The sequence below is a fragment of the Nycticebus coucang genome, chromosome 12, assembly GCF_027406575.1.
Source record: "Nycticebus coucang isolate mNycCou1 chromosome 12, mNycCou1.pri, whole genome shotgun sequence".
In the NCBI taxonomy this organism is placed as follows: Eukaryota; Metazoa; Chordata; class Mammalia; order Primates; family Lorisidae; genus Nycticebus; species Nycticebus coucang.
The window spans coordinates 83,382,883-83,407,404 of record NC_069791.1 but is presented as its reverse complement, the minus strand read 5'-3'; the positions used below and the strand labels follow the sequence as shown (position 1 = coordinate 83,407,404).

Below are 24,522 nucleotides of genomic sequence, written 5' to 3'. Positions count from 1 at the left end.
CCACTTTGAGAAATGGGAAGGCTGTTTTTTCACATGGCTTAAAGACGTTACATAGAAGAGGGAGGGACCCACACAAGTCAATCACCCTCTGATGTGCTCTCCCAAGACACAAACTCAGGCCTTGGTGTTCTCCCCTCACTGCCCCACTCTCCCAGCAGGAAGGTCGCCCTCACCTGGGTGCTGGCTTCAGGGAATGGAAAGAAGCTCCCTAACCAGCATGTTTATAACAACAACATAAGCATTTTATTTTTTCATTAAGCTTCTTAGTTTCTTAATATCACAATGGAATGATGAGAAAACAAGAACCAAAACATGAGTCTTTGCAAATCTCTGACAAAGAGCAGACTTCAAGGCAATTGGGGTGGGGGGAGACTTGATAGAATTGCCAAAATAGTCTGAAGTCATGGTTTTCCTTGGCTGGCTGGCTGGCTGAGGAGGGTAGGGAGGTGGAATGGTGAGAAGGTGGCACTATTGTAGGCTGTCCTTGGCATTTCTGCCCCATGACTGATATGCTCATGATCTGCAGACACTACTCCATGGGATTTCCTGATGCCACCTTGGTACCTGGGCATGTGACCCTCTGCCTGGTCCAAACGCCCTGGGAACACCAACCAGTGCTAAGATGGACCCTGAAGCCAGCACTGTTAGGTGGCAGTGAAAGGAAAGGGGAGGGGCAGAGGCAGGCAACACCACTCAGGGTGTGAAAATCCAAGAAGTGTGGCTGACACTCGTCTAGGAGACACCCGTGGTGGAAGGTGCAGGTGGCAGCAGCAGAAGTCCGTGTCCCTTGGGCAGCAAGCAGGCCGCAGAGGTGGGCAGGGCTGCGCTTCAGAGCTTCACAGTGCCAGGGGGCAGGCTGTCATTGCAGAGTCTGTAGTAGCGCAGGTCGTTGACCAGCCTATGCACATTCTGGGTGAACGAGGGCAGGTCCTGGAAGGCAGAGGCACAGCTGCAGCCTGGCTCCCCCACAAGCCCACCTGCCCCACCCAGCACCCCAGATTGCCCACCCACCAGACCCCACCAGAGTGTGTGTTGGAGCTATGGGAACATTTTACAAAACTCAAAACTTCTACTCATTCTTACACCATGTCAGCAGAGGCTCTGTGCAAGGCACTGTGAGAGAAAAGGGGTACTAGCTAACACTTCCCTGGAGCCAGACATTTATTGCAAGCAATAAAAAGGTATCAGCTCACCAAGTCCTCTCTACCAACTCCCTGACAGGTGCTATCAGAACCACTACTCTAAGGGTGAAGAAACTGAAGCACATAGAGATGAAGAAACTTGTCCCATGCTGCACAGACAGAAAGGGGGCAGAGGTGTCCAGACTGCAGTGAGCATGCCTGCTCCCGAGCCCAGGCCCTCGAACACTGCCATTGCTGCAGATATGGCCAATCTAGGTGACACACTTGTACCCAGCAATGTCTGCAGAATCCTTCCCCCATCGGTTCCAGGTAGTCCCTGCCACTCAAGGTGATACACAAGCAGTGGCACTCATGCCCCCTACAACTATGCTGCTGGAAGCACGGACTACGGAAAGCAGACTGAAGTGAGAGACTAACCTTAAACTCTACTGCATACCACTCCAAGACCGTCGTTCAGTGTGGCATCACAGAGTGCCTGCTGTATAGGTCCACGTAAGGAGCAAAATCAAGTGTACACCAAGCCCTGTCAGAGTGGGCAGCTGCCCTGCTCTGGCTTGTGGTGCTAAGGTGGTGCCTTCTTAAGGCCCAAGTGCCAGGACTGAGTGCAGGGAGCAGCTGAAGGCACCCCAGCTCTCCTCCACTCCATGTCCCACCCCCACTTCTCCTGGCTGGTCTCTATTCTGCTCCAAGAATTCTGTTTAAAGTTTGCAGCTCAAATACCCCTACTTCCTGGCACCCAAAGGAAAGCTAGTGACTCTGATCCCAACCTGTCTCAGCGCCTGTGCTCAGCCTGCTCTGGGGGAACTGTGGGCAGGCTCTGGGGCCAGAGCACCTGGTATGAATCCCACTTCCTGGCTCTACCACTTCCGATTTCTGTAACTGCTAATTAAGTGCTGGCCTCCTGAGCCCAGGTCATCTGTGAAATGGGCTAACAATGCCACACTTCAGAAAACTGTTATAAGTCTTAAATGAGCCAAGGCATACGAAGTGCCTGGCACAGTGGCGTCTGCAGGGGGCACCTGTCTTTGTTGGAAGACACAGTGAAGGCAGAGACAGCAGTGCCTCATGGGCAGCCAGCTTCACATACACAGTGAACAAACAAACAGAAGGTGGTGATTTCTATTTCATCCTTCAAAAAAACCAAACAAGGAGTGTCTTTTAAATCAGTGGTTTCCAAATGCCAACGCAGAATTTCCTGGGTAAAACACAGGAGTCTGTTTTGCTAGTGTTTTCTGATGTATAATTAGGATTTAAAACCACTGCTTTGAATTAAAAAGTTAACTGATACGGACTCATCAGAAACTGATCATTAAATATTAGCATCTGGCCTCTAGGAAGACCAAACACCCAGTGGCTAAAGTGAACTTGAGGAAGCTTAGGAGAAAACAAGATAGAACTCAAGGAAAGGAAGATTTCAAGACAAAGAAAAACAAGGACCTGAATCTAAGAAAAAACTATCCTGACACATGTCACAACTGAGAAAAGCAAGCAAAGTTTGCTCCAGCAAGAGCAACATGTAAATCTGAACACTGATGTGGAACTGTGGACAAGCTGCTCAAGTACAAGTTACATCAAGAACCCCAAGAGGACATGAGAGAAAGAAGGATATTTTCTCAAAATGTTACCAAGTGTGAGGTGGTGAAAGAGGAAAGTTGCTTATTCCATAAGAATTGTTCCAAGTAGAGCCTATTGGCCAAGGAGCAGAGACTTGAATGCCTGAGACAGGGAGAGGAGAGCAGGAGAGCTCCTAGAAAGGAGGCCCCAGGGTGGGGAAGCTGGGCCCCAACACACCAGCGAAGATGGCTTCCTGTGCATCCAGAGCCAGCTGTACTCCAGCTCCCATCAGGTGCTACATATGTGGGAACAGTCTACCTGACCTTCCTGGTCAGGCAACAATGGGATGAGAGGGTGAAGAGGGTGAGTGTTATGAGGGCTCCTCCCACGATGTGGCAGAAGGTCAGCTCAAGCTAAGCTAGGGCCAGGCTGGGAAGACGGAAGGGCATCCCAGTAACCTAGGTCCCATCTCTAACCCTAGGGACCGAGAGGTACAGCTTCCAAACACCAGCCACTTCACCCTGTCTTCAAGTTTGCAGAGTGACAAGTGTGGTTCCTACCACAATTTAGTGTTGGCCCCATGGCCTCATCACCCATGAGGAAACAACAGGGCCCTGGTGTACTGTGATTGAGGGGGTGGGATAGTAAGTACAAAGATGCCCAGACAAACCAGATGGACTGCTTGGGCCAGAAACTGGGGGCCTCAATGACTGAGACTCAGAACATATGTGCTACAGATGCCAAGTACTGCAGAAAAAGTATGTGCCCCTCAATCAAGCCCGGAGTCATACAGGCATTGTAAGATGTTACCAAGCTGCAGGTTTAGTATAAACCATGCCCTACGGCTCTAATGTGCCCCCAAGGCAGTCTGGCCCCTTTTCAAAAAACAGGTGCCAGGCTTTAGAGCCCATCCTGCCATCTTTTAAGCCTGGCTTCTTTCTCTCCTCACCCGATCCATCTTGAAATTCCGTCCTAGCACATTTTTCTGGTTAGCATCCACACCATCACAGCTGGTCAGGAACTCTGGGAGGAAGGCTGCAAAGAAGCCATCGAAGTCGACAGAGGCCATGTTGTAAATGGCAATGCCAATCTCCTCTTGCAGAAGGTCGTGGGACTTATGAACCAGAACCTGGAGCAGCACATTTACAAACTGGAACAGCATGGTAGTCCGGAAGATCTTCTGCAGGCAGAGATACAGGTGAGTGGCCAGCTGTTGAGAGGGCCTGTCCCAGGTCCCAGCCTACTCACTGTCACGGCTTCTAGCAACTGACCTGAGCGGGTGGGGCTTGGCCCAGGATACCGCCTTTGAAGGAATCTTTCCAAGACAGACGGGCCTTACCTTGTGATATAGCTTCTGCTTGGTGTTCAGAGTCTCCAAGTAGAAGAGATTTTGTTTAAAAAGGTGGATATCAGGCTGGAGAAAGGACTGTCCAAAGGCCTAGGAAATAAGACCACCATTTCATAAACAGCAGTTAAATCTCCTCCAGACCATGCCCTTCTGGAGCATCCACTCAGTGCCAGGACAGTCAGCAGTCCCTGAGGGGCTCCTTACATCAACAGCTAGGATGAAGGTACCCACTATCTCAATTCTCCTGAATCCGGTCAGATCTCTGGAATGCTCCTCCTAAGTCTTAGCTCCTCAGTCTTCCCCGCTGGGCCTCGCTTCCTATTTTGGTCTCATCTTGCACCTTGTGGAGCAACCTCTAGAAAACCTTCACGGGACCTGTCTTTGAAGTAAGCAGCTCAAGGCTCCAGTCAGATCCCTCAGCAATCTCAGCAGACACCAATGCCTCCCTGCCTCTGCTCAGGCCAGCAATCCCTTTCTCCTTGAATCTCAGTCTCATAAGCTATATAAATCCTCAGAGGCTCCTCTATCCCCGGCTACCTCTATCTTGGTGTTAGGCAATGGCAAATTTTTAAACTGCTTTGGATCTTCTGGATATAGAAGTTACTAGTTCAAGGACAAAAAGAGATACATCCCCCAAACCAAAAAGCATTCTGCTTCAAAAGAAAGTAACCAAGGGAGTGGGGGAGGCCAGAGGTCTGCAAGACCCCTTCCTAGAAGAAGAGGTGCCTCTAAGCTACAAGAAGGAAATCTTGCATTCCTGGCTACAGTGATAAGATCTCCATGATGACCAAGAGTTTCCACCTATTTATTATTTAAAGTTGAGTTTACTGAGGTGTTAACACAAGATAAAACTTTTGGGATTTGTCACTGTATGAATTCTGATCAACACAGTGTTCCACAACCATCACAATCAAGACACAGAACATTTCCATCCACTGAGACATGCCCTCACACCCCTTTTGAAGCCATCTTTGCCCCTGTCCCTAGGCAACCACTGCTCATTCTCTGTTCCTACAGATTTGCCTTTTCCAGAATGTCACATTATGGAGTGGAATAGAATCACATAGTATGTAGCCTTTTGGATCTGGCTTTTTCACTTAGCAATATATGTAAAATTTACCCATGCTGTTGTTTGTACCGATAATATGTTCCTTTTTGTTGAGTCGTATCCATTGTATACATACATGTACCAGTTTGTTTATCCTTTCAGCTGGTGGATATTTGGATTGTTTCCTGTTCTTGGCAATTATGAAAAAGCTACTATAAACATCTGTGTACAGGTTGTGTGAACATATGCTTTCATTTACCTTGGGTAAAATACTTAGAAGTAGGATGCCTAAGTAAGATAGTAACTACATATTTAACTTCACAAGAAACTACTAAACTCTTTTTTCTTCTTTCTTTTTTTTGAGACAGAGTCTCACTATATCACTCTGGGTACAGTGTCATGGTGTCACAGCTCACAGCAACTTCTAACTCTTGGGCTTAAGTGATTCTCTTGCTTCAGCCTCCCAAGTAGCTCAGACTACAGGCACCCGCCACAACACCTGGCTATTTTGTTGTTGTTGTTGTGTAGTTGTCATTGTTGTTTAGCAGGCCCAGGCCAGGTTCAAAGCCACCAGCCCCAGTGTAAGTGGCCAGTGCCCTAACCACTGAACTGTGGGTGCCAAGCCTATAAAACTAATTTCCAAAGTGGCTTTTATCAGCCCTGACGGGGGGGACTGGGCATCAGGCTGCCAAAGAAGTCTAAAAGCAAGGACAATGCTTCAGAGGGAGATAGGAAGGGAGCACATATAAGCACTCTAAACCCAAGCCCTCGATGGAGTGCTGGAGATGGAAAAGACCAAAGGTAGGCCATGTGCTTTTTGAAAAAGGAATTTCCACACAGGAGTGTTATGCTGTATTTTGGTGGGGAGATGAAGGGAGAGAAGGTAGAAATTCCTCTGGTTTTTCCATGAGGAAAAACAGGCATGGAAAAATCTAAAAGAAGGCTAGGCCTGGTGGCTCACACCTATAATCCTAGCACTCTGGGAGGCCAAGGTGGGTAGATAGCCTGAGCTTAGGAGTTCATGACCAGCCTGAGCAAGAGTAAGATACTGTCTCTACTAAAAGTTGAAAAAAGGCCAGGCACCATGGCTCATGCCCATAATCCTAGCACTCTAGGAGGCCGAAGCAGGTGGTTAGCCTGAGCTCAAGAGTTCAAGACCAGCTTGGGCAAGAGTGAGGCCTCATCTCTAATAAAAATAGAAAAACTAGCCAAGTGTTATGGTGGGCAACTAGAATCCATCTACTTAGGAGGCTGAAGCAAGGGGATCGCTTGAGCTCAAGAGTTTGCTGTGAGCTATAATACCACAATACTCTGCCCACGGCAGAGTGAGACTATGTCTCAAAAAACCCCAAATATACAAACAAACAAAAAACCCTCACGCAACACCCCTCCAAAAAAAGTGAGCCCTCTACTGTGACTGGGTCTTAGAATCAAAAAGTTCCACACCTGAGCGCAAAGCACAAGAGAGCACCTGCTAGCAGCCACAAACCAGTCTAGCTGTCCTGGGAAGGGGATGCCATTCCAAGTCTTCCATAGCAATGTGTGGTTAACCTTCTGAACAGCTCACTCTACTGGATATTAACAGTCACACTTGACATGAGAGTGAGTACCAACTCACAGGGCAGTGCTCCTCCTAATATGGTATGAGCCAGAATTATCTTCAAAACATGCAGATCACTGGGGCCCTCCTGGAGAGACTCCTGTTAATTTCCCAAGGAGGGGCCCCCGTGCCTCTGATAGAGGCAGTCTCTTTACACCTGAGGAACAGTGCTCTAAGGAAAAGGGAACTGATATGGACTTCACATATGTTACCTTATTTAACCAACAACAGACTCATGAAACAGGCAGTATTAGCTGCACACTGCAGATGAAGAGACTGAGTGAGACTCCAAGAAACCAACTTCAGAGATACTAAGAAGTGGAGCTGAAGGCAGTGCCTATGGCTCAGTGAGTAGCCAACCCCATATACCAAGGGTGGCAGGTTCAAACCCAGCCCTTGCCAAACTGCAACAACAACAACAACAAGATAGCTGGGGGTTGTGGTGGGTGCCTGTAGTCCCAGCTACTCAGGAGGCTGAGGCAAGAGAATCACCTAAACTCAAGAGCTGGAGTTTGCTGTGAGCTGTGACGCCACGGCACTCTACCGAGGGTGACAAAAGAAGACTGTCTCTTAAAAAAAAAAAAAAGTGGAGCTGAGTATTAAATCCAAGACTGTGAGGCTTCAAAGACTACTAGTCCCAATGGCCAGGTTAGAGAAAGTAGAACCATATGCCAGAGAAGCAAACCAAGGGACAGGCAGGGCAATGAAGCTCATCTGTTCTCAGAACACACAGCAGCCTCACCAGCTCCTTCACATTACCTGCATAATGGCACTGAACTGGGGCTCATTCTCCATCTGCTCCTCAGCAATCCCCCTCTGGACACTGGCCAAGACAGTGGACTTGAAGAAGTACCTCCAGTTGTGATGAAGCGTCCGGAAAAGGAGCTCAAACAGCTCAGCTTTCACATCAGGGGAGGGACGCTGAGAAGACACACAAAGAAGCTCAAACCTGCAGCTCAGGGAGCCACTCACAGCCTGGGCCCAGAGCAACAAAGAAACCTAAGAGATCCCTGGTAACAGCAGTGTTAGCATTCCACCCATATTCTTGTCACTTCCTGTACAGAAAACATCAAGTCCCCCAGGGGTCAGCAATTTACACCAGGAGTAGTTCAGAAGAAACATGGCTCACATTTGAGACAAAATACATGGGTCAGGGACAAGGGCCCCCTTTTCTGCTAGAGGCACTCAGCTTTTTACACTAGAAAAAAAAAAAGCAACTGGGCGGCGCCTGAGGATCAAAGGAGTAGGGCGCCGACCCCATATACCGGAGGTGGAAGGTTCAAACCCGGCCCCAGCCAAAAACTGCAAAAAAGAAAAAAATAATAAAATAAAAAGCTACTAAGTGGATACACAATTAAGAATATGGATTTTCTCTTCAGAAAACAACCTGTTTGATCTGTCCTATCTTCTTGGTTGTTCCTTTCCCAGGATAAATAATGCTGCTCTGGCTAACCTGTTGGTCTTATGCAATCTCTGAGGCTAAAGACAAACACCACACCTTAAAATCAGGTCTGCTCTCTAAAGAACAAAAGAGGGTTTGAACAGCACTTAGGAACCACAGACAGAGCACTAAAACGACCTCCTGGTAGAGGCTGTGTTAATTGCTCTCTGGGCCTGTCTCCTCCCTTCCTGGCAGCCAGGATTCTAACAGGGGCAGGAGAGGAGAGTAGGACAGGCCCACCAGTTATTTTCTAACTTAACCAAAAATCTCTGAATCTCTGGAGAGCATGCAGGTCACATATTCCAGATAGCTCTATAGAATCCAAAATTATAAGGCCCAGATATACTTAATTCAGCCTTGAGTAAAAATTAAATTGACAACAGAGGTCACAAGCTTCCTCTGCAGGAAGTCTTACAGGGCCTGAGTATGTTTTATGACTCAAAGCAACTGCATTTGTTTCAGTCTTAGTTTGAATAGTCAAAAAGATTAGCTCTTATTTACATAATTACCATAAAATTTAAATTAATTCTATACTTACTCTGAATCTTGTTATATTGAGTGCCCATCTCTTTTCTAAGAAGGACAAAGAGCTTTCCTATAACATCAAAAGGTCTGTTTGAATGGTTCTAAGAATTTGCCTTGTATCCTTAGGACTATGAATGTACTTAATAGGAAAATACATTTGTTATTGTGTTTGCTGTAGAAAATCACATATTCACTCAAAGTTGTAAATTATTTGCCTTAGAAAATTGATCTTACCAAGCAAGATGATGTGATGATTTAACCTGCTATGCTTACATTAGACTAGTTCTAATGAACTTGACCAATATAAAAAAGCTGTACCAAGCTAAAGACATTCTTCATTGGAAAAACTCTTTTATAAGAATATTGAAATAACTAACAAATGAACCTTAAACCATAATGCATTTTCCTTGATATTTCATTCCCTCCCCAATGTTGGGATGGGAAACAGCAGAGGACACATCAGCCCCTCCTACCTCAGCGATGATGGGGTACACCTGCTCCATGCACAAGGAGATGATACTGGGAAGGAAGGGTTTGAACACCTGGCCAGGCTCCTGCACCACCACCTGCAGGATCTTCAGGAACTTCTCCACCACTCGGCAGCCAGTGCTGCCTTCATGGAGGATGCTCTCAGCCAGCTGTTCTCTACAGATAAGAGAAAACCACATAATAACCAAAGCAATGTTTCTCTGGAGACTAGCATGAAAACCAACACTTATGGCAAGTGAAGAAAAGGAACAAAAAGTCCCACACTTCGTAGCCAGGCCCCACTATTTCTTACTTGAATCTGAAACCCAGGGACAGCAGGTCATTTGTTACCTGGTAAACATATTGAGGAAAGTCTGTATGATCTGCTCAGTGAAAGGCACGCCCATCTGTACTCTAAGGCCTCGAAACAGGGTGAGGAAGAAGCTCAGCATCTCATCAGTCACATCTGAATAGAGGGATGAAGCAAATGATCAAAAAAATGCACAAAGAAATAAACAGAAGCCCTGGGCTGGATCAACTTTCTTCTGCTCTCTGTAGTATCATCTCTCTCTAAGGCTTCCTGCTGGAAAAATTTCCCCAACACTATCAAGCCAATGATGGGAAGTGGAAAATGATTAAAGACATGCTGAGAAAATAGTTCTAGTACAGGGAACCTCTGCCTAATGGCTGACTATAGGAAATGAAGGTTGTAACTTCCCTAATTGCCCAATACCTAGTGCTGGTCAGAGTTTTCATTGCAGATGGATCATTCTGTGCACACACTGATGAAATTATTCAACTGGGCCAATATCTGAGTACTTGAGCTATTTCTGTAACCAATAATTCCTGCAGTTGGGTCAGGGGTTAAGTGGCTAAAAGTGGAAAATGAAGATGTATTTAGGTTGCATGGCCTTGACCCATCAGATGCATTAATTGGAGAAAATACTGGTTACATTTAGTGCAATTTCAATTCCAGATCTCAACAATCATCTTGTACTGTATGTTTGGGCTCTAACCACATATAATCTGCTTGCAAGAGGCCATTAATAAATACTTGCTGACTGAGAAGTATCTGGTATTTCTTTTATAAGGCAGATGAGACTACATACAGGCTCTCATGACAGCTGGGCAAGTACTTCGACAAAGCCAAAGAGAACTTCTATCAGTGACAGTCACTGAGTAGGGTGAGGGAAATGATCTCAGCAAAATGCACCTTGCCAAATAAGAGTAGCACTAATCTGAAAAAGTTCCCTTGCTTCTCTTGTATGATACCCCCATTTATTTTGGTTCAACTAGGCCAGCGGTTCTCAACCTGTGGGTCATGACTCCTTTGGGGGTCGAACAACCCTTTCACAGAGGTCACGTAAGACCATCCTGCATATCAGATATTTACATTACAATTCATAACAGGAGCAAAATTATAGTTATGAAGTAGCAACGAAAATAATTTTATGGTTGGGGGTCACCAGAACATGAGGAACTATATTAAAGGGTCATGGCATTAGGAAGGTTGAGAACCACTGAACTAGGCAAAAACCCTCAAATGCCTCAGTGTCACACAACATACGTGCTGAGGCCCGTACTGAGGACTCTGCTCACTTTTCTATGGGGCTGGGTATCCACAGACAGACATCACTCCCCTCTGTCTTCAGCATCAGGTTTCCTTTGGCAGAAGAAGTCCAGGACTGTTCTGCCCAAACTTGGTGCACTCAACAAATCTAAGCAGTTGTTCTAACTCTTGTTAGTGCCACTCACCAGTCAGGCTTGGAGCCAGCTCCTACCTGACTGATGGATGAAAGCTGGAAACAGGGCCAGGGAGACCTGAACGGATTCTTGCAGTGACTGGTAGCAGATCTGTCGGGACTTGGTGGACTCTCCAGAGATATTCTCCACGATATCTTCTAAGACACTAAGTGTCTGGTGGATAATCACTTTGGCTGCGAAACAAGGTTAAGGTGCCAATTATCACTTGTTTGAGGATAAAGCACAGTAAGGAATGAAGCGCAAGGGGAAGGGAAAACAAAGTCATCAAGGCAATCACAATGGTACAGTGGCTCACGCCTATAATCCTAACACTCTGGAAAGCTGAGGCTAGTGAATTCATTTGAGCTCAGGAGTGAGAGACCGTGTCACTACTGAAAATAGAAAAATTAGCTGGGAGTTGTGAGGGGCACCTATAGTCCAGTTACTTGGGAAGCTGAGGCAGGATCACTTGGGCCAAGGAGTTTCTGGCTGTTGTGAACTAGGAGGCCGACACCACAGCACTCTAGCCTGAGCAATAGAGTGAGACCCTGTCTCAAAAAAAAAAAAAAAAATCACACAGAAGCCTTGCTACAGGAATATTCCTGACTATATTATGCATTTTTTTGTCTATGTACCTCTTCTCTTTATTTTTATTTTCATTTTTCTTTCATGTTACCACCAGGACATCAGTGCCCGCCTAGTCAGGTTTTTACCTTAATTTTGCCTCTACCCACTAGCAGTAAGAGCACAGAGAAGAAAACATACAACATATTCATAGGTTAGATGCCTTGTGCTTACTCAAAAGTAAAAGATGGTGAACAGACTAGTAAGAAAAATGTCACAAAGCCATTTCCACAGGCAAGAATGGATATGGCAGATCAAACATTCTCCTTCAACTACAGATAGTACTCTAGCCTGGTAATACACATAAACATCCAGTCATGCACATGTAATGGTGCTGGGCTCAGGAATAATCGGATCAATCTTTGGCCTGTCAGGCCTACAGTCTAATAATATATGTTACTGACAATACATAATTCTGACAATACCCTGGTATACCGAGTTCACGTCATGATTCCATTTAGCACAAATAGAGGCAGTGGCCACCAAACAGGCAGGAGGTCAGAGACCCTAAATATGAACCACAGGTGATCACTAGGCTATACACTTTAATCTGAATCCTCATTGGTGTACCAGGAATAGCCAACAGCCCCACCTTTACAGGGGTACTGTAAGGACTTTAGAGCCAAGGTTCAGAACAACGCACCTGGTGTCACCTACCCCTCAGACAAGGAGATTCCCACTAATCTCCCCAAGGAGACCCCTATGGCTCATCTGAGCCTGACAGGCTCAAGCAATGAACCTAGAGGCTAAGCCAGAGATGGGCTATGAGGGCCACCCTCCACCTAGCAGCACTTTCTGGACTACCCCAAACCTAGCACTTACTAGTTTCCACAGGGGCTGGGGAAGCTTCAAGGGAAGGGTAAAGCAGAAAGGAGACATGCTTAGGAGGTAGATGGAATCTAACTTCGCCAGATTCTGAGTCATGGTTTCCTCATCTGAAATGTGGATAGAAAGCATCGCCTCTCTCACAAGACCAAGGATGAAAGAAGACAATGACTCACATAGGACTGGTCCGTGTCCACTAAAAGACAGCTACCGTGAAGTTGGAAAGTGATGGAAGCCACACCCACACTACTGATTAAGGAGCTACTCACAACTACTATGAGCATATGGACTTTTACCAAGCCAGGAAACCACGTTCAGGACACACATTTCCTCAAGAAAACACAAACCCTGAGGGAAATGGTTTAGGAGACAAAGTCAACAGAGTCAAGAGACCAAAATCTGACCTCTGACATTTAAGGAAACTGAAACAAGGACCAGTATTTATTTACAAAAATGTACAAGTAAAAAACTGAAAGCACTCTAGGTATATAATAATAGGATAATGGGTAAGTAAACTGTGGTACTCTGTAGAATAGGTATGTTAAGTCTGTTTTGTACTGCTATAAAGAAATCTCTGAGGGTGAATAACTTATAAAGAGGTTTACTTGGCTCATAATTCTGCAGGCTGTACAAGAAGCATAGTACCAGTATGTACATCTGGCAAGGATCTAAGGAGCTTCCAATTGTGGTAAATAGTGAAGGCAAAGCAGGTATGTCACATGCCTATAGAGGGAGCCAGAGACAGAAGAGACGATGCCTGGCTCCTTTAAAGAATCAGCTCTCGGGCGGCCCCCATGGCTCAAAGGAGTAGGGCGCCAGACTCATAATGCCGGAGATGGTGGGTTCAAACCCAGTCCCAGCCAAAAAACTGCAAAAAAAAAAAAAAGAATCAGCTCTTGTGGGAACTAATAAAGTGAGAATTCACTCATTACCTTGGGGAGGGCATGAGGGATGTTCCCCCATAACCCAAACCCTCCCGCCAGACTCTACCTCCAACACTGGGGATCAAATTTCACTGTGAGATTTGAAAGGGCCAAACATCCAAATCCTATCAACAGGATACTATAAATCAACTGAAAACTATGTTTTCTCCCAGAAAAATGGATGGCTTAAATAAAAGAGAGAAAGAAACAAAAAACAAAAAACCTCCCCCCAAGCTTTCAAGAAGAAAGAGGGAATATGGCCCATTGGTGCAAAACACAGCACTTGGGGCTATGGAGCCCCAAGTCTGACTTCTGACCTCACTACTTTCCCTACAATCTGAGCAACTCACACCTGCCAGGTTGGGTGGAGAAAGGACAAATGAGCAGACTGCACCTGGAAAAAGTGACCATAATGAGCACCACCAATAATAAGACAAACAGAAGTGATGCAACAGAAGTATATACCACACCCAAAACTGCTGAAAACAGATAAACAAGATTATGGAATACTCCACAAGAAAATAGGACCTAGACCTTTCAAAAATGCCAGTGTCAGGGCAGTGCCTGTGGCTCAAAGGGGTAGGTCACCGGCCCCATATGCTGAGGGTGGCGGGTTCAAACCCAGTCCTGGCCAAAAAAAAAAAAAAAAAAAAAAAAAAGCCAGTGTTATAAAAGACAGAAAATGGGAGTACTCCTCTGTATTAAAGGAGATGAAAGAGATGGGACAACCAATACAATGCATAATCCTTAATTACATCCTGGAGTTTTAAAAAGCAAAAAAGGGACATTTCAGCCAGGCAATATGGTGTGCACCTATAGTCTCAGCTACTCAGGAGGCTAAGGTGGGAGGATCACTCGAGCCCAAGAGTTCACATCCAGACTGGGCAAGACCCCACCTCTAAAAATACATCTTTTTTTTTTTTTTTTTTGCAGTTTTTGGCCGGGGTCAGGTTTGAACTTGCCACCTCCAGTATATGGGGTGGGTGCCCTACGCCTTTGAGCCACAGGTGCCTCCCTAATTTTTTTTTTTAAAAGGGCATTTTGGCAAAGGGAAAAATGTCACTGTGGTCTATATGTTAAATCATACTATTTAACATCTTGTTTGCGTTAACAAAGATTTGGTAATTTTTTTTTGAGACAGAGTCTCACTATGTTGCCCTTAGTAGAGTGCCATAGAATCACAGCTCACAGAAACCTCAAAGTCTTGGGTTTAAGTGATTCTCTTGCCTCAGCTTCCCAAGTAGCTGCACTACAGGTGCCTGTCACAATGCCCCGCATTTTTATTGTTGTCATCAACGTTTAGCAGGCCCAGGCCACGTTTGAACCTGCCAGCAACAATGTATGTGGCTGGCACGGTAACCAGGGAGCTATGGCGCCGAACCAGAGTTTTGGTAATATAAGAAAATGTCTTTTTCTATATAAAGATAAAAGTTAAGTATTCAGGAATGAATTGTCAATGTCTGCAACTTACTCTAATTAGCTCAATAAAAAAAAAGTGTGTGTTGGACAAATAGAGCTGAAATGCCGCAAAACATTAACAATGGGTGAATCTGAGTGAAAGATAAACACTCATTTTCTCTTCTTTATAGGCTTAAATTTTTTTTTCTTTTTGGAGAATTTTTTTTTTCTTTTTTTTTTTTTTTTCACTATATCGCCCTTGGTAGAGTGCTGTGTGTCAGAGCTCACAGCAACCTCAAACTCTTGGGCTTAAGCAATTCTCTTGCCTCCCAAGTAGCTGTGACTACAGGTGCCCATCACGATGCCCAGCTATTTTTTGTTGCAGTTGTCATTGTTATTTAGCTGGGCCAGGCTGGGTTTGAACCTGCCAGCCTTGGTGTATGTGGCTGGCACCATAACCACTGTGCTATGGGTGCCAAGCCAGGCTTGAAATTTTTTAAAAGTATAATGTTAGAATAAGAAAAAGAGAACATTCTAAACTTTCAACACCGTGGAATGAAGAGAATAAGACAGACCCCCCAGGGTTATCGAGAAGATTAAATGAAATAATGTACACAAAGTTTTCGACCTAGTGCCTGGCACACAATGAACAGTCAACAAACATTAACCATGGTTTTGTGTTCACTGAGGACATCATTAATGCCACACAGTGAACATTTCATATTTCTCACCTACTTGAAATTAAGCCCTGGCCATGTAGCTTGCTCTTATAAAATGTAAGTAGAAGTGATAGGTGCTACTCCTAGGCAAAAACACAAACTTTATAAAACATGACTCCACAATACCTATATATAAACCCCCTGAGCAAGTTATTTAATCTTTTTATATATTAGTTTCCTCGTGGATAAAATTACAGTAAGAACACTATCTAACTCATAAAGCTGATGTGGAAAGTAAATGAATTACTGAATTCTTTAAAAATACTTAAGGAAGATAAGAAGGCATAGTTACAACAGTTACTTTCTTTTTTTTTTTGCAGTTTTTTGGCTGGGGCTGGGTTTGAACCCACCACCTTTGGCATATGGGACCAGCGCCCTACTCTTTGAGCCACAGGCGCTGCCCCAACAGTTACTTTCTAAAATATTAAAACCAGTAAAATTTAGGAGTTCCCTTTTTCTTTTTTATACTATTCTAAAATATTTATACAATGAATATACTTTAATCTTCCTGGTTATAAAAGTAGTGTTTTAAAAAAGAATGCTGACTATTTATTACTATTTCTGATAGTTCATAAAGGATTTTTGTTGACATTCTATAAATGATACCATTGAATGATGCTCCATTATTTATTGTGATAATAGGTTGCACAGTATTTAATTTTTATTTTATTGTATTTTATTTTATTTTTTGAGACATCGAGTCTTGCTCTGTCACCCTGGGTTGAGCACCATGGTGTCATAACTCACAGCAATCTCAAACTGCTGGGCTCAAACAATCCTTTTATCTCAGCCTCCTGAGTAGCTGGGACTATAGGTACCTGCTCCAACAATGGGGTCTCCCTTTCCTCAGGCTGTTCTCAAACTCCTGAGCTCAGATGATCCAATTATTTCAGAAAGGTTTTTCAGAGAAACCTGATACCTTACGGTTAAACTAGAATTTTTTTGATTCATTTTTTTTCTCCTTCTATACCAGTGGGTCATGACCCAAAATGTCACGAACCACAGGTTGAGAACCGCTGCTCTATATACACTTCAAGAACCATTTTTGAACTACCAAGCTCTTTTAAAATCTCTGAACTATCTGTAGTTTGTAAAAAGGCTAAAACCAATCACAAAAGATAATTCTTAAATTCATTTTCCCAGGCTGGGTACAGTGGCTCATATCTATAATCCTAGCATTCTTAGAGGCCAGGAGTTCAACACCAGAATGCAATAACATAGCGAGACCCTTGTCTTATAAAATATTTTAAAATTGGCCAAGTCTGGTAAGCACTGCTTATAGTCTGTTTTAGCTAATGCAGGAGATTGAGCCCAAGAGTTCAAGGATATAGTGAGCTATGATCACACCACTGCACTTCAGCTCAGGTGACACAGCAAGACCCCACATTTCTTTATTTATTTATTGAGACACAGTTCTTACTGTGTCACAGCTCACAGCAACCTCTAAGTCTTGGGCTCAAGCAAGCCCTTGCCTCAGCCTCCCAAGTAGCTGGGACTACAGGCACCTGCCACAACTCTAGCTTTTTTGTTGTTGTAGTTGTCATTGTTATTTGGCAGACCCCAGGCTAGATTCAAACCCACCAGCCCCAATGTATGTGGCTGGTGCCCTAGCCGCTGAGCTACAGGCACTGAGCCTCTATCTTTTTTTTTTTTTAACATTTAACAAACTTTATTTTTATTTTTTTTTTTGGCAGGGGCTGGGTTTGAACCCACCACCTCAGGCATATGGGACCGGCGCCCTACTCCTTGAGCCACAGGCGCCGCCCGAGCCTCTATCTTTAAAAAAAAAAAAAAAAAGAAGAATGCCATTTTCCTAGTGTGTAGAAGTCAACTGCATTGTTTGGCTACAAATGTATAAGTATCTGAAATGGATCATAATCTCCACAGGATTTATTTTATCTATAGAAGATTCCACCAAAAGAGTTTTCCATGCATGTGTTTTTCGGGGCTCTAACATTTTTACATTTCAAGTAAGAAAAGGGGTAAATGTGCATTCAGGAAATAGGTCCAGCTGATGTGTTAACTGAACTCCACACCAATTTAGTCTGACTTTCCTGCTCAGCAGCTGTGTGACTATGGACAAAGAAGTGAACCTCTGGAGCCTCAGGTGCAAATCTTATCTGTCACAAAAGAACAATGTCTGTCCCACCTCTCTCCCTGGGTTGTCCTAGCCTAGGGTCACTTACTGTCATCCAGTGGCATCTTTCTCTGTGGGGTAACAGCATTGGGTTTCAGGTTGCGATAGTCCCGGGAAAGTGCAGAGATGAGGCTGGCATGGTTGATGGAGCGCACAGGCCATTGTTGCTCATTCTCTGGAAGATTTGGCCATGGAAGCAGCAAAATATTGGAGAGGGCTCGGCACACCAACACCTGAGCCTAGAAGAGACCCAAAAGGCACCCATCATTGATCAAAGAACAACAGAGAACACAGCTGCTGTGCCTACCACAACCTTCAGCACCTCAGCTTTTCTTATAACCTGGACAGGGCCATTAGTCCACCTTAAGGCAGCCAAAGGAAGAAAGAGAAGCGAAGCAATAACACCCTGTCTGGGTCTAGCATAGCCCAGGGCCAGCCTCAATAATCATTCCTGGTGCCCTCATTTACCCTCTAATCTGGTATTTGAAGCATTCAGAGGAGAAGTGACACTGCAAGCACTGAATCTAATATGTCCCTCAGCTGTTGGCTTCTGACATCCTCTGAGAAACTGCTTAGAACTAAGGTGTCAGAAGAGTCTCTTGCAGTCCATGTGTCCTCCGTCCCAGCATGGAAGCAATGCACTCGCATCCAGATGCTAAGTACCTGCTTCAACTCCCCTCCTTCGTTACCCAACCCATCTTTCTTGCTTGCTTTTAAATTTATAGCCTGAGCTTCTGAGGAAGATTCTGAAGAAAACACTTAACTAGAGCTTCTCAACCTTAAAATAAGAAATACAGAGTTGGCAAAGCAGGAAAACTTCTCTGCATCTTGAGAGGAGCTTTTTCACACAGAGTGATTACATTAGAAAGGGCAGTATACGAATCACTGAGGCTATGTCAGTGCCATACACGTAAGAAATCTATGTTGGCATGTAAACTCTGGGTGCAAAAATAAATGCTAGGTGGGTCTGAGCCACCTGGTTCTGGAACAGTTCTAAGGCTTCACCTTATCAACAAGTCGCTGGGCAGAGGCATCAGTGATTCTGTTGAAAACTTTTTGCACTGCAGGGATGCTGATAAGAAAAACAGGCCGGACAGTGGTGGCCAGTGAGACCAGTAAATGGCACGCAGAGAGCAGTAACTTGTCCTGGACCTGGAGAGAGAAGAAGTCATTAACTCACTACATGTCCTATTTGACTTGTTTTAGAAGAACTTTACTGAGGTGCCCATGAGCTAAATATGGTTCTTGGCTGCCAAATCATACCACCTAAGATCTAGCTCCAGAAATCTCATTGTTAACGGGGACTCTCAATGACGAGATACCCATCTTCACTGTTTTGTCCACAGTACCTGCCCTCAGGCTAGGATCACCTCCTCCAATTTCTCCTTCATAGTCACTGGCAGCTTTGAACTCAATCACATCTCAGTTCAAGAACCTATAGTGGCTCCTTATCACCATGAAATCACATGGCAAACTCTTGGGCATATTATCCAAGTCATCCCCTTTAGACAACTGGGAATCTACATCTCACTCGTCAAGTCCTCTCTGCATCCCCCACTTTCTGTTTCATCAGTTGTACTAGTCTATCCTACTGCTCTCACCTCAGCCTGCCCATCAAAAACCTGGTACAAGTGCCACTGTCACTTTCAAATTAGCAAAAAGAGAAAGTTTTAGAGATTAAGACTTAATGCTAGTAAGAATGTGGTAAAAACAGCATATCAAAGAGTTGGGGCACACAGAATTATTTACAAAAGAAATATTAGTTTAACTTCCTAGAACCACAAAATATTCCCAACCCGGGCAGCACTTGTGGCTCAGTGGGTAGGGCACCGGCCCCATATATCAAGGGTGGCACGTTCAAACCCAGCTCTGGCCAAACTACAACAACAACAAAAAATAGCCAGGCGTCGTGGCAGGTGCCTGTAGTCCCAGCTACTCAGGAGGCTGAGGCAAGAGAATCACTAAGCCCAGGAGTTGGAGGTTGCTGTGAGTTGTATGATGCCATGGCACTCTACTGAGGGCAATAAAGTGAAACTCTGTCTCTAATAAATAAAAAAAATTCCTAATCTATTACAACCCTATAATCTCTACTTATTCTAAGGAAATTATCTGAAAGGACAAAGCTACATTCATGAATGCACACATTTCAGAATTCATTGTCATGTTTCTTTTTTTTTTTAATGTAGGCAGTCTAAAAGTCTAGCAATGGCAATGTAAATTATGAAACATACTCTCAAGGGAAAGTTATAACTCTTTTACAAATTATAATTATAAACACAACATAAATTTATGATAAACAATACACTGCTCTAATTAAAACAATACATTGTTAAAAGTGTACAAAAGGCTATTTGTGATTAAGACAAGAACAAATTAGAAAAAATAAGCATGTTTATACACTAATACTATAAATTGGCACTGCTCTTAGAGGACAACTTAATAGAATCTGTCAAATTTTACATGGATAAAACCTTTGACTCATTCAACCTCCAAGAATCCACCCTAGAGGCCCACTAGCACATGTATAGAAAGATAAAACTTAAAAGCTCAGCACCTGTAGCTCAGTGAATAGGGCGCCAGCCATATACACCAAGGCTGGTGGATTCAAGCCCCATTAGGGCCTGCTAAACAATAACAACTGCAACCAAAAAAAAAATAGCCAGGCACTGTGGCAGGCACCTGTAGTCCCAGCTACTTGGGAGGCTGAGGCAAGAGAATTTCTTAAGTCCAAGGGTTTGAGGTTGCTGTGAGCTGTGATGCCACAGCACTCTCTACTGAGGACGACATAGTGAGACTCTGTCTCAAAAAAGAAAACAAACAGGCTCGGCCCTCGTAGCACAGTGGTTACGGTGCCAGCCACATACACCCAGGCTGCGGGGTTCAAACCCAGCCTGGGTTTGCTGAACAACAATGACAACTGCAACAACAACAACAAAAATAGCAGGGCATTGTGGCAGGTGCCTGTAGTCCTAGCTACTGGGAGGCTAAGGCAAGAGAATCGCTTAAGCCCAAGAGTTTGAGGTTGCTGTGAGCTGTGATGCCATGGCACTCTACTGAGGGTGACAAAATGAAACTCTGTATTAAAAAAAAAAAAAAAGGCACTAAAGCTATTTTTGTTTTCTTACCATTCATGTGTTCACCAGAAAAGCGCTTTTAGTTTCCTTCAAGAACTTTTCCTTTACACACACAATTTGGCTGTTTGGTGTAAGAGACCTAGCTTTCAGTCTATCACACCTTTCAACATGGCTTCCTCACTAAACATAATAATGTTTAGCTTTTGATTTAAAGTGAGAGATGTCCCAAGTCTTCCCTTCATTTGAACATTTAGAAGACACTGGAGGATTATTAATCGGCCTAATGTCTTTCTTCTTTCTTTTTTTTTGAGACAGAGTCTCAAGCCGTCACCCTGGGTAGAGTGCCGTGATGTCACAGCTTACAGCAAGCTCCAACTCTTGGGCTTATGCAATTCTCTTGCCTCAGCCTCCCAAGTTCTGGGACTACAGGTACCCGCCACAACGCCTGGCTATTTTGTTGTTGCAGTTGTCATTGTTGTTTGGCAGGCCCGGACTGGATTTGAACCCGCCAGCTCCAGTGTATGTGGCTGGCACCCTTGTCGCTGAGCTACAGGCACCAAGCCATAATGGGCCTAATTTCAATATTGTTTTGTTTCGAGGAATAGGAAGGCCTGAGTACAAGCACAGGGTGGGGGAATGGTCGGTGAGTGGAACAGTCACAGCACCCACATTCATCAATTAAGTTTGTGCTCTTCTATAGGGGAGAAGAAGAATTACAATAGTGAGATTAAAGATCACCAATCATAAATCACTATGACAAGTGTAGAACAAACTGCTGGAAAAATGACACTGATAGACTTATCAATGTGGGCTTGCCATAAAACTTCAATTTTTAAACTAAAAAGAAGGCAGTATCTGTGAAGTGCTAGTAGAGTGAGATATGCCTGTACAACCAAGTCCTGACATCACTTACCTTGAGAAGGAAAATGTTTCAAAGGAAGAGATTTAAAAGCATAACTTTTTAGTCTGTAAATTTGAACAATATTTTACTTTTTCATTCGTGTGGGACTTAGACAACTGACAAAATAAAGATATTTTAATGTATGTGGACTGCAACTAAAAAAGAAACATTAAATAACACATAGCTGTATCATAGTGGTAACAATTATGGGCCTAACTGTGTAATATTTTGATTTTATAGTAAATAGATGTATGGACATAAAAACAGAGAGCTAGATAAAAGGTATAGCCTTCGCTGTTTCAAGACCTTGGTGCTAATTAGAGGTGTGATTGCATCCATGGTGGTAGAGATTAACGTCACAAACTGCTGTGTATTCTGCCGATGAGCTTCGCTGCAATACTGTGCTAACCAGTGAGAGTAAGCCTGGAGAGCAGCCAGGGACTGAGCATGCCTGTGGAGAGAGAAGAGATTTTAAAGGTTATGGTAAAAATGTATTAGCATTAAATTTGTTTCTACAGGAGATAAGAATCCCATCTGTTACATTTGGGTAACACCATGGAAAGAAATCATTTACTTGTTCACATAGTACCTAAATACAATACTTAGCCTCTAAACATTGACACTACTAACTAGAACCCAGAGGCAGTTAGTACATGTCTACGAGATCTTACTGATTCTTTCTGTGACACATGTGAGCTCACCTGACAGAATGATAAGCTATAAAAATAGAAGCAAGGAACTTGAATGATAATGTGTTGACTTTAGTACTAGTAAAAATTTAACATGAATAGCTACAGACTAAAGTATAAACAACTAAGAGATACTATAGCTTTGTACATAAAGCTTTGATATAAGATTCTCAAGTTCAAGCTTCCATCGCACCATACATGATAATTAGAGGATTATTGAGATTACCAAGATTCTGTTTGGTTTCTGCAAATGCTGTACTGCATCACAAGGACAACAAAACATACATCAAGGTCAGGTGTGGTGTTTCACACCTGTAATCTCAGCACTCTGGGAGGCTAAGGTGCAAAGTTCCCTGTGGTCAAGAGTTCAAGACCACCCTAAGCAAGAGCAAGATTCCATCTCCACTGAAAATAGAAAAAATTAGCCAGACATTATGGTGCACACCTGTAGTCGCAGCTGCTCAGGAGGATTGCTGGAGCCCAGGAGTTTGAGGTTGCAGTGAGCTTTGATCACACCACTGCACTCTAGCCCATGTGACAGAGGAAGACTCTGTCTCAAACAAAAAAGGAACCTCAAAATTCATCAAACATGACAATCAATCGATCTCAAACAAGATGAGGCAACTTTCAGTAATAATTAAGTATAAGCAGTAGGGTGACATTTTGAGATGATGCAAAAACACTATTCCCCATGATTTGAGCACCCATTGAAGATCTATGCCTAAGTCATTATTACATTGGTGGCTGCAAACTGGTGATTTTTCTATCCTTGCTTTTCTGTCATTAGTTGGCATTCTTCTATAAAAAGAGCTTTCCCTCCCTTCATCTTTTTTTATCACTATGGATGCATGGATTTGTTTTAGTCAATATGGCATAAACCATTATTATCCTTATTCATTCTTGAAGCTCAAACTGTCAAAGTTGGACCAGGAAAAACTCCTTCAAGTTAGTACCTGCTTCACATGTCCCCAACATTCACCAACCACCTTCTTATTGCTGACTCAACAGGATTCTCCAGAATCACACTGCTCAGACATGGGAGATTTTCTCCAAAAAGCTCTCAATCTTTTTAGTGGAAAATGTATTCTAGAAACAAAGCCCTCAGTGTAAAGGATATAATGACTACTGGTGTATCACTGCTTCTGGCTGTGTTCTAATAAAACTTTATTTACAAAAGTATGCCAGATTTGGCATAAGCCAGTTTCCAACCTCCTGCTCTAGTCTAGAGCAAGCCTTCTAGGACACAGTCCCATCTCCAGTTGCTGCCTTTCCTTCGCATCCTTTTCATATGTCACTTTCCTAATGGCATGCTGTTTGTAGAGTTTCTCAAAGTGTGCTCCCTGGATGTCCTGCCTCAAAATAACCTGAGGTTCTCATTTAATATGCAAATACCCGAGCCTTATGCATGCTGCTAAAATTAGAATCTCTGAGGGAATCCATTTCCCAAATATTCTTTTGTACCCTATGGTTTCAGCCAATGGTCTACAGGATAAGATTCATGGCATTCAGTCTATTTCTATGTTAGTGTAACTCATTTTTCAAACCTTTTCCATTCTACCGCAGAGTGCTCACCTGCCTGAGTAACTGTTTCACCTTGTTCCTCCTGAAACGTCTGCTCTACAGAATGTGTACCCAGCTCTCATCTGCTTAATTCCACTTTCTCCAACCACCTCAGCCCCTGGACATATAAATAATCTTTCTAGGTTTGGAGTTTAAGAGTTTTTTCCTATTCATGTTCCCTTTTCTCTATGAAATCCTTTGGAGATAGGAACAAGATCTTTTCCTGAAAATGCACAAACACCAAACTCTAGACTTACACATCAATGAGGTCAGGCTTCAATACTGATGGCACAGCAGTTTCAATGTTGTACAGTTTTATCTGAGATCCATACAGAGTGACTTTGACCAACCTGTTGGCAAAGAAGCAGGTAAACAAGAACATTCAGCTTATAAACTAAAACAGAAGAATAAACAAGGTACCAAGAAAGGTCCCAAGGATAGACTTTACTTCATAGAAAAAAAAAAATCAAGACTAGACCTTTGATCTCATGCCAAGGAAATAATACAAGATGTGCAAGAAGATTTATGTATAAGCACATTAACATAAATGGTGTCAAAAATTCTGAAACAGTATCAATATCTACTACAGAGGATATAATACAATGTAATGTATGTATACAATGAAAACTATTCTTTAGAAGAGTATACAGTGACAAGTATTTAAGATATTTGAAACATGAAAAGGCTATAACATATATATATATTTTCTTTTTTTTCACACACATATACACACATAAAACAGAACCCCATTTTGTTTTTAAGATGTATATCTGTTAACAGAAGAAAAGCTGGAAGAATTTTGA

General features: G+C 43.5%; 1 protein-coding gene across 2 annotated transcripts in view; it reads right to left on the bottom strand.

The window, feature by feature from the left end:
• Positions 1 to 220: 220 nt before the first annotated feature.
• XPO6 (exportin 6) overlaps positions 221 to 24,522 on the bottom strand; it is a 107,852-nt gene continuing 83,550 nt past the window's right edge. For both annotated transcript variants that reach the window (XM_053554829.1, XM_053554831.1), the window contains exons 14-24: positions 23,977 to 24,069; positions 21,777 to 21,921; positions 18,501 to 18,647; positions 17,545 to 17,734; positions 10,908 to 11,063; positions 9,478 to 9,592; positions 9,132 to 9,303; positions 7,452 to 7,613; positions 4,036 to 4,134; positions 3,646 to 3,876; positions 221 to 930 (exon numbers count right to left, since the gene is read on the bottom strand). In XM_053554829.1, the coding sequence (XP_053410804.1) occupies positions 829 to 930; positions 3,646 to 3,876; positions 4,036 to 4,134; positions 7,452 to 7,613; positions 9,132 to 9,303; positions 9,478 to 9,592; positions 10,908 to 11,063; positions 17,545 to 17,734; positions 18,501 to 18,647; positions 21,777 to 21,921; positions 23,977 to 24,069 (1,612 nt within the window). In that variant the 3' untranslated portion in view covers positions 221 to 828. The remainder of the gene's footprint in view (positions 931 to 3,645; positions 3,877 to 4,035; positions 4,135 to 7,451; positions 7,614 to 9,131; positions 9,304 to 9,477; positions 9,593 to 10,907; positions 11,064 to 17,544; positions 17,735 to 18,500; positions 18,648 to 21,776; positions 21,922 to 23,976; positions 24,070 to 24,522) is intronic.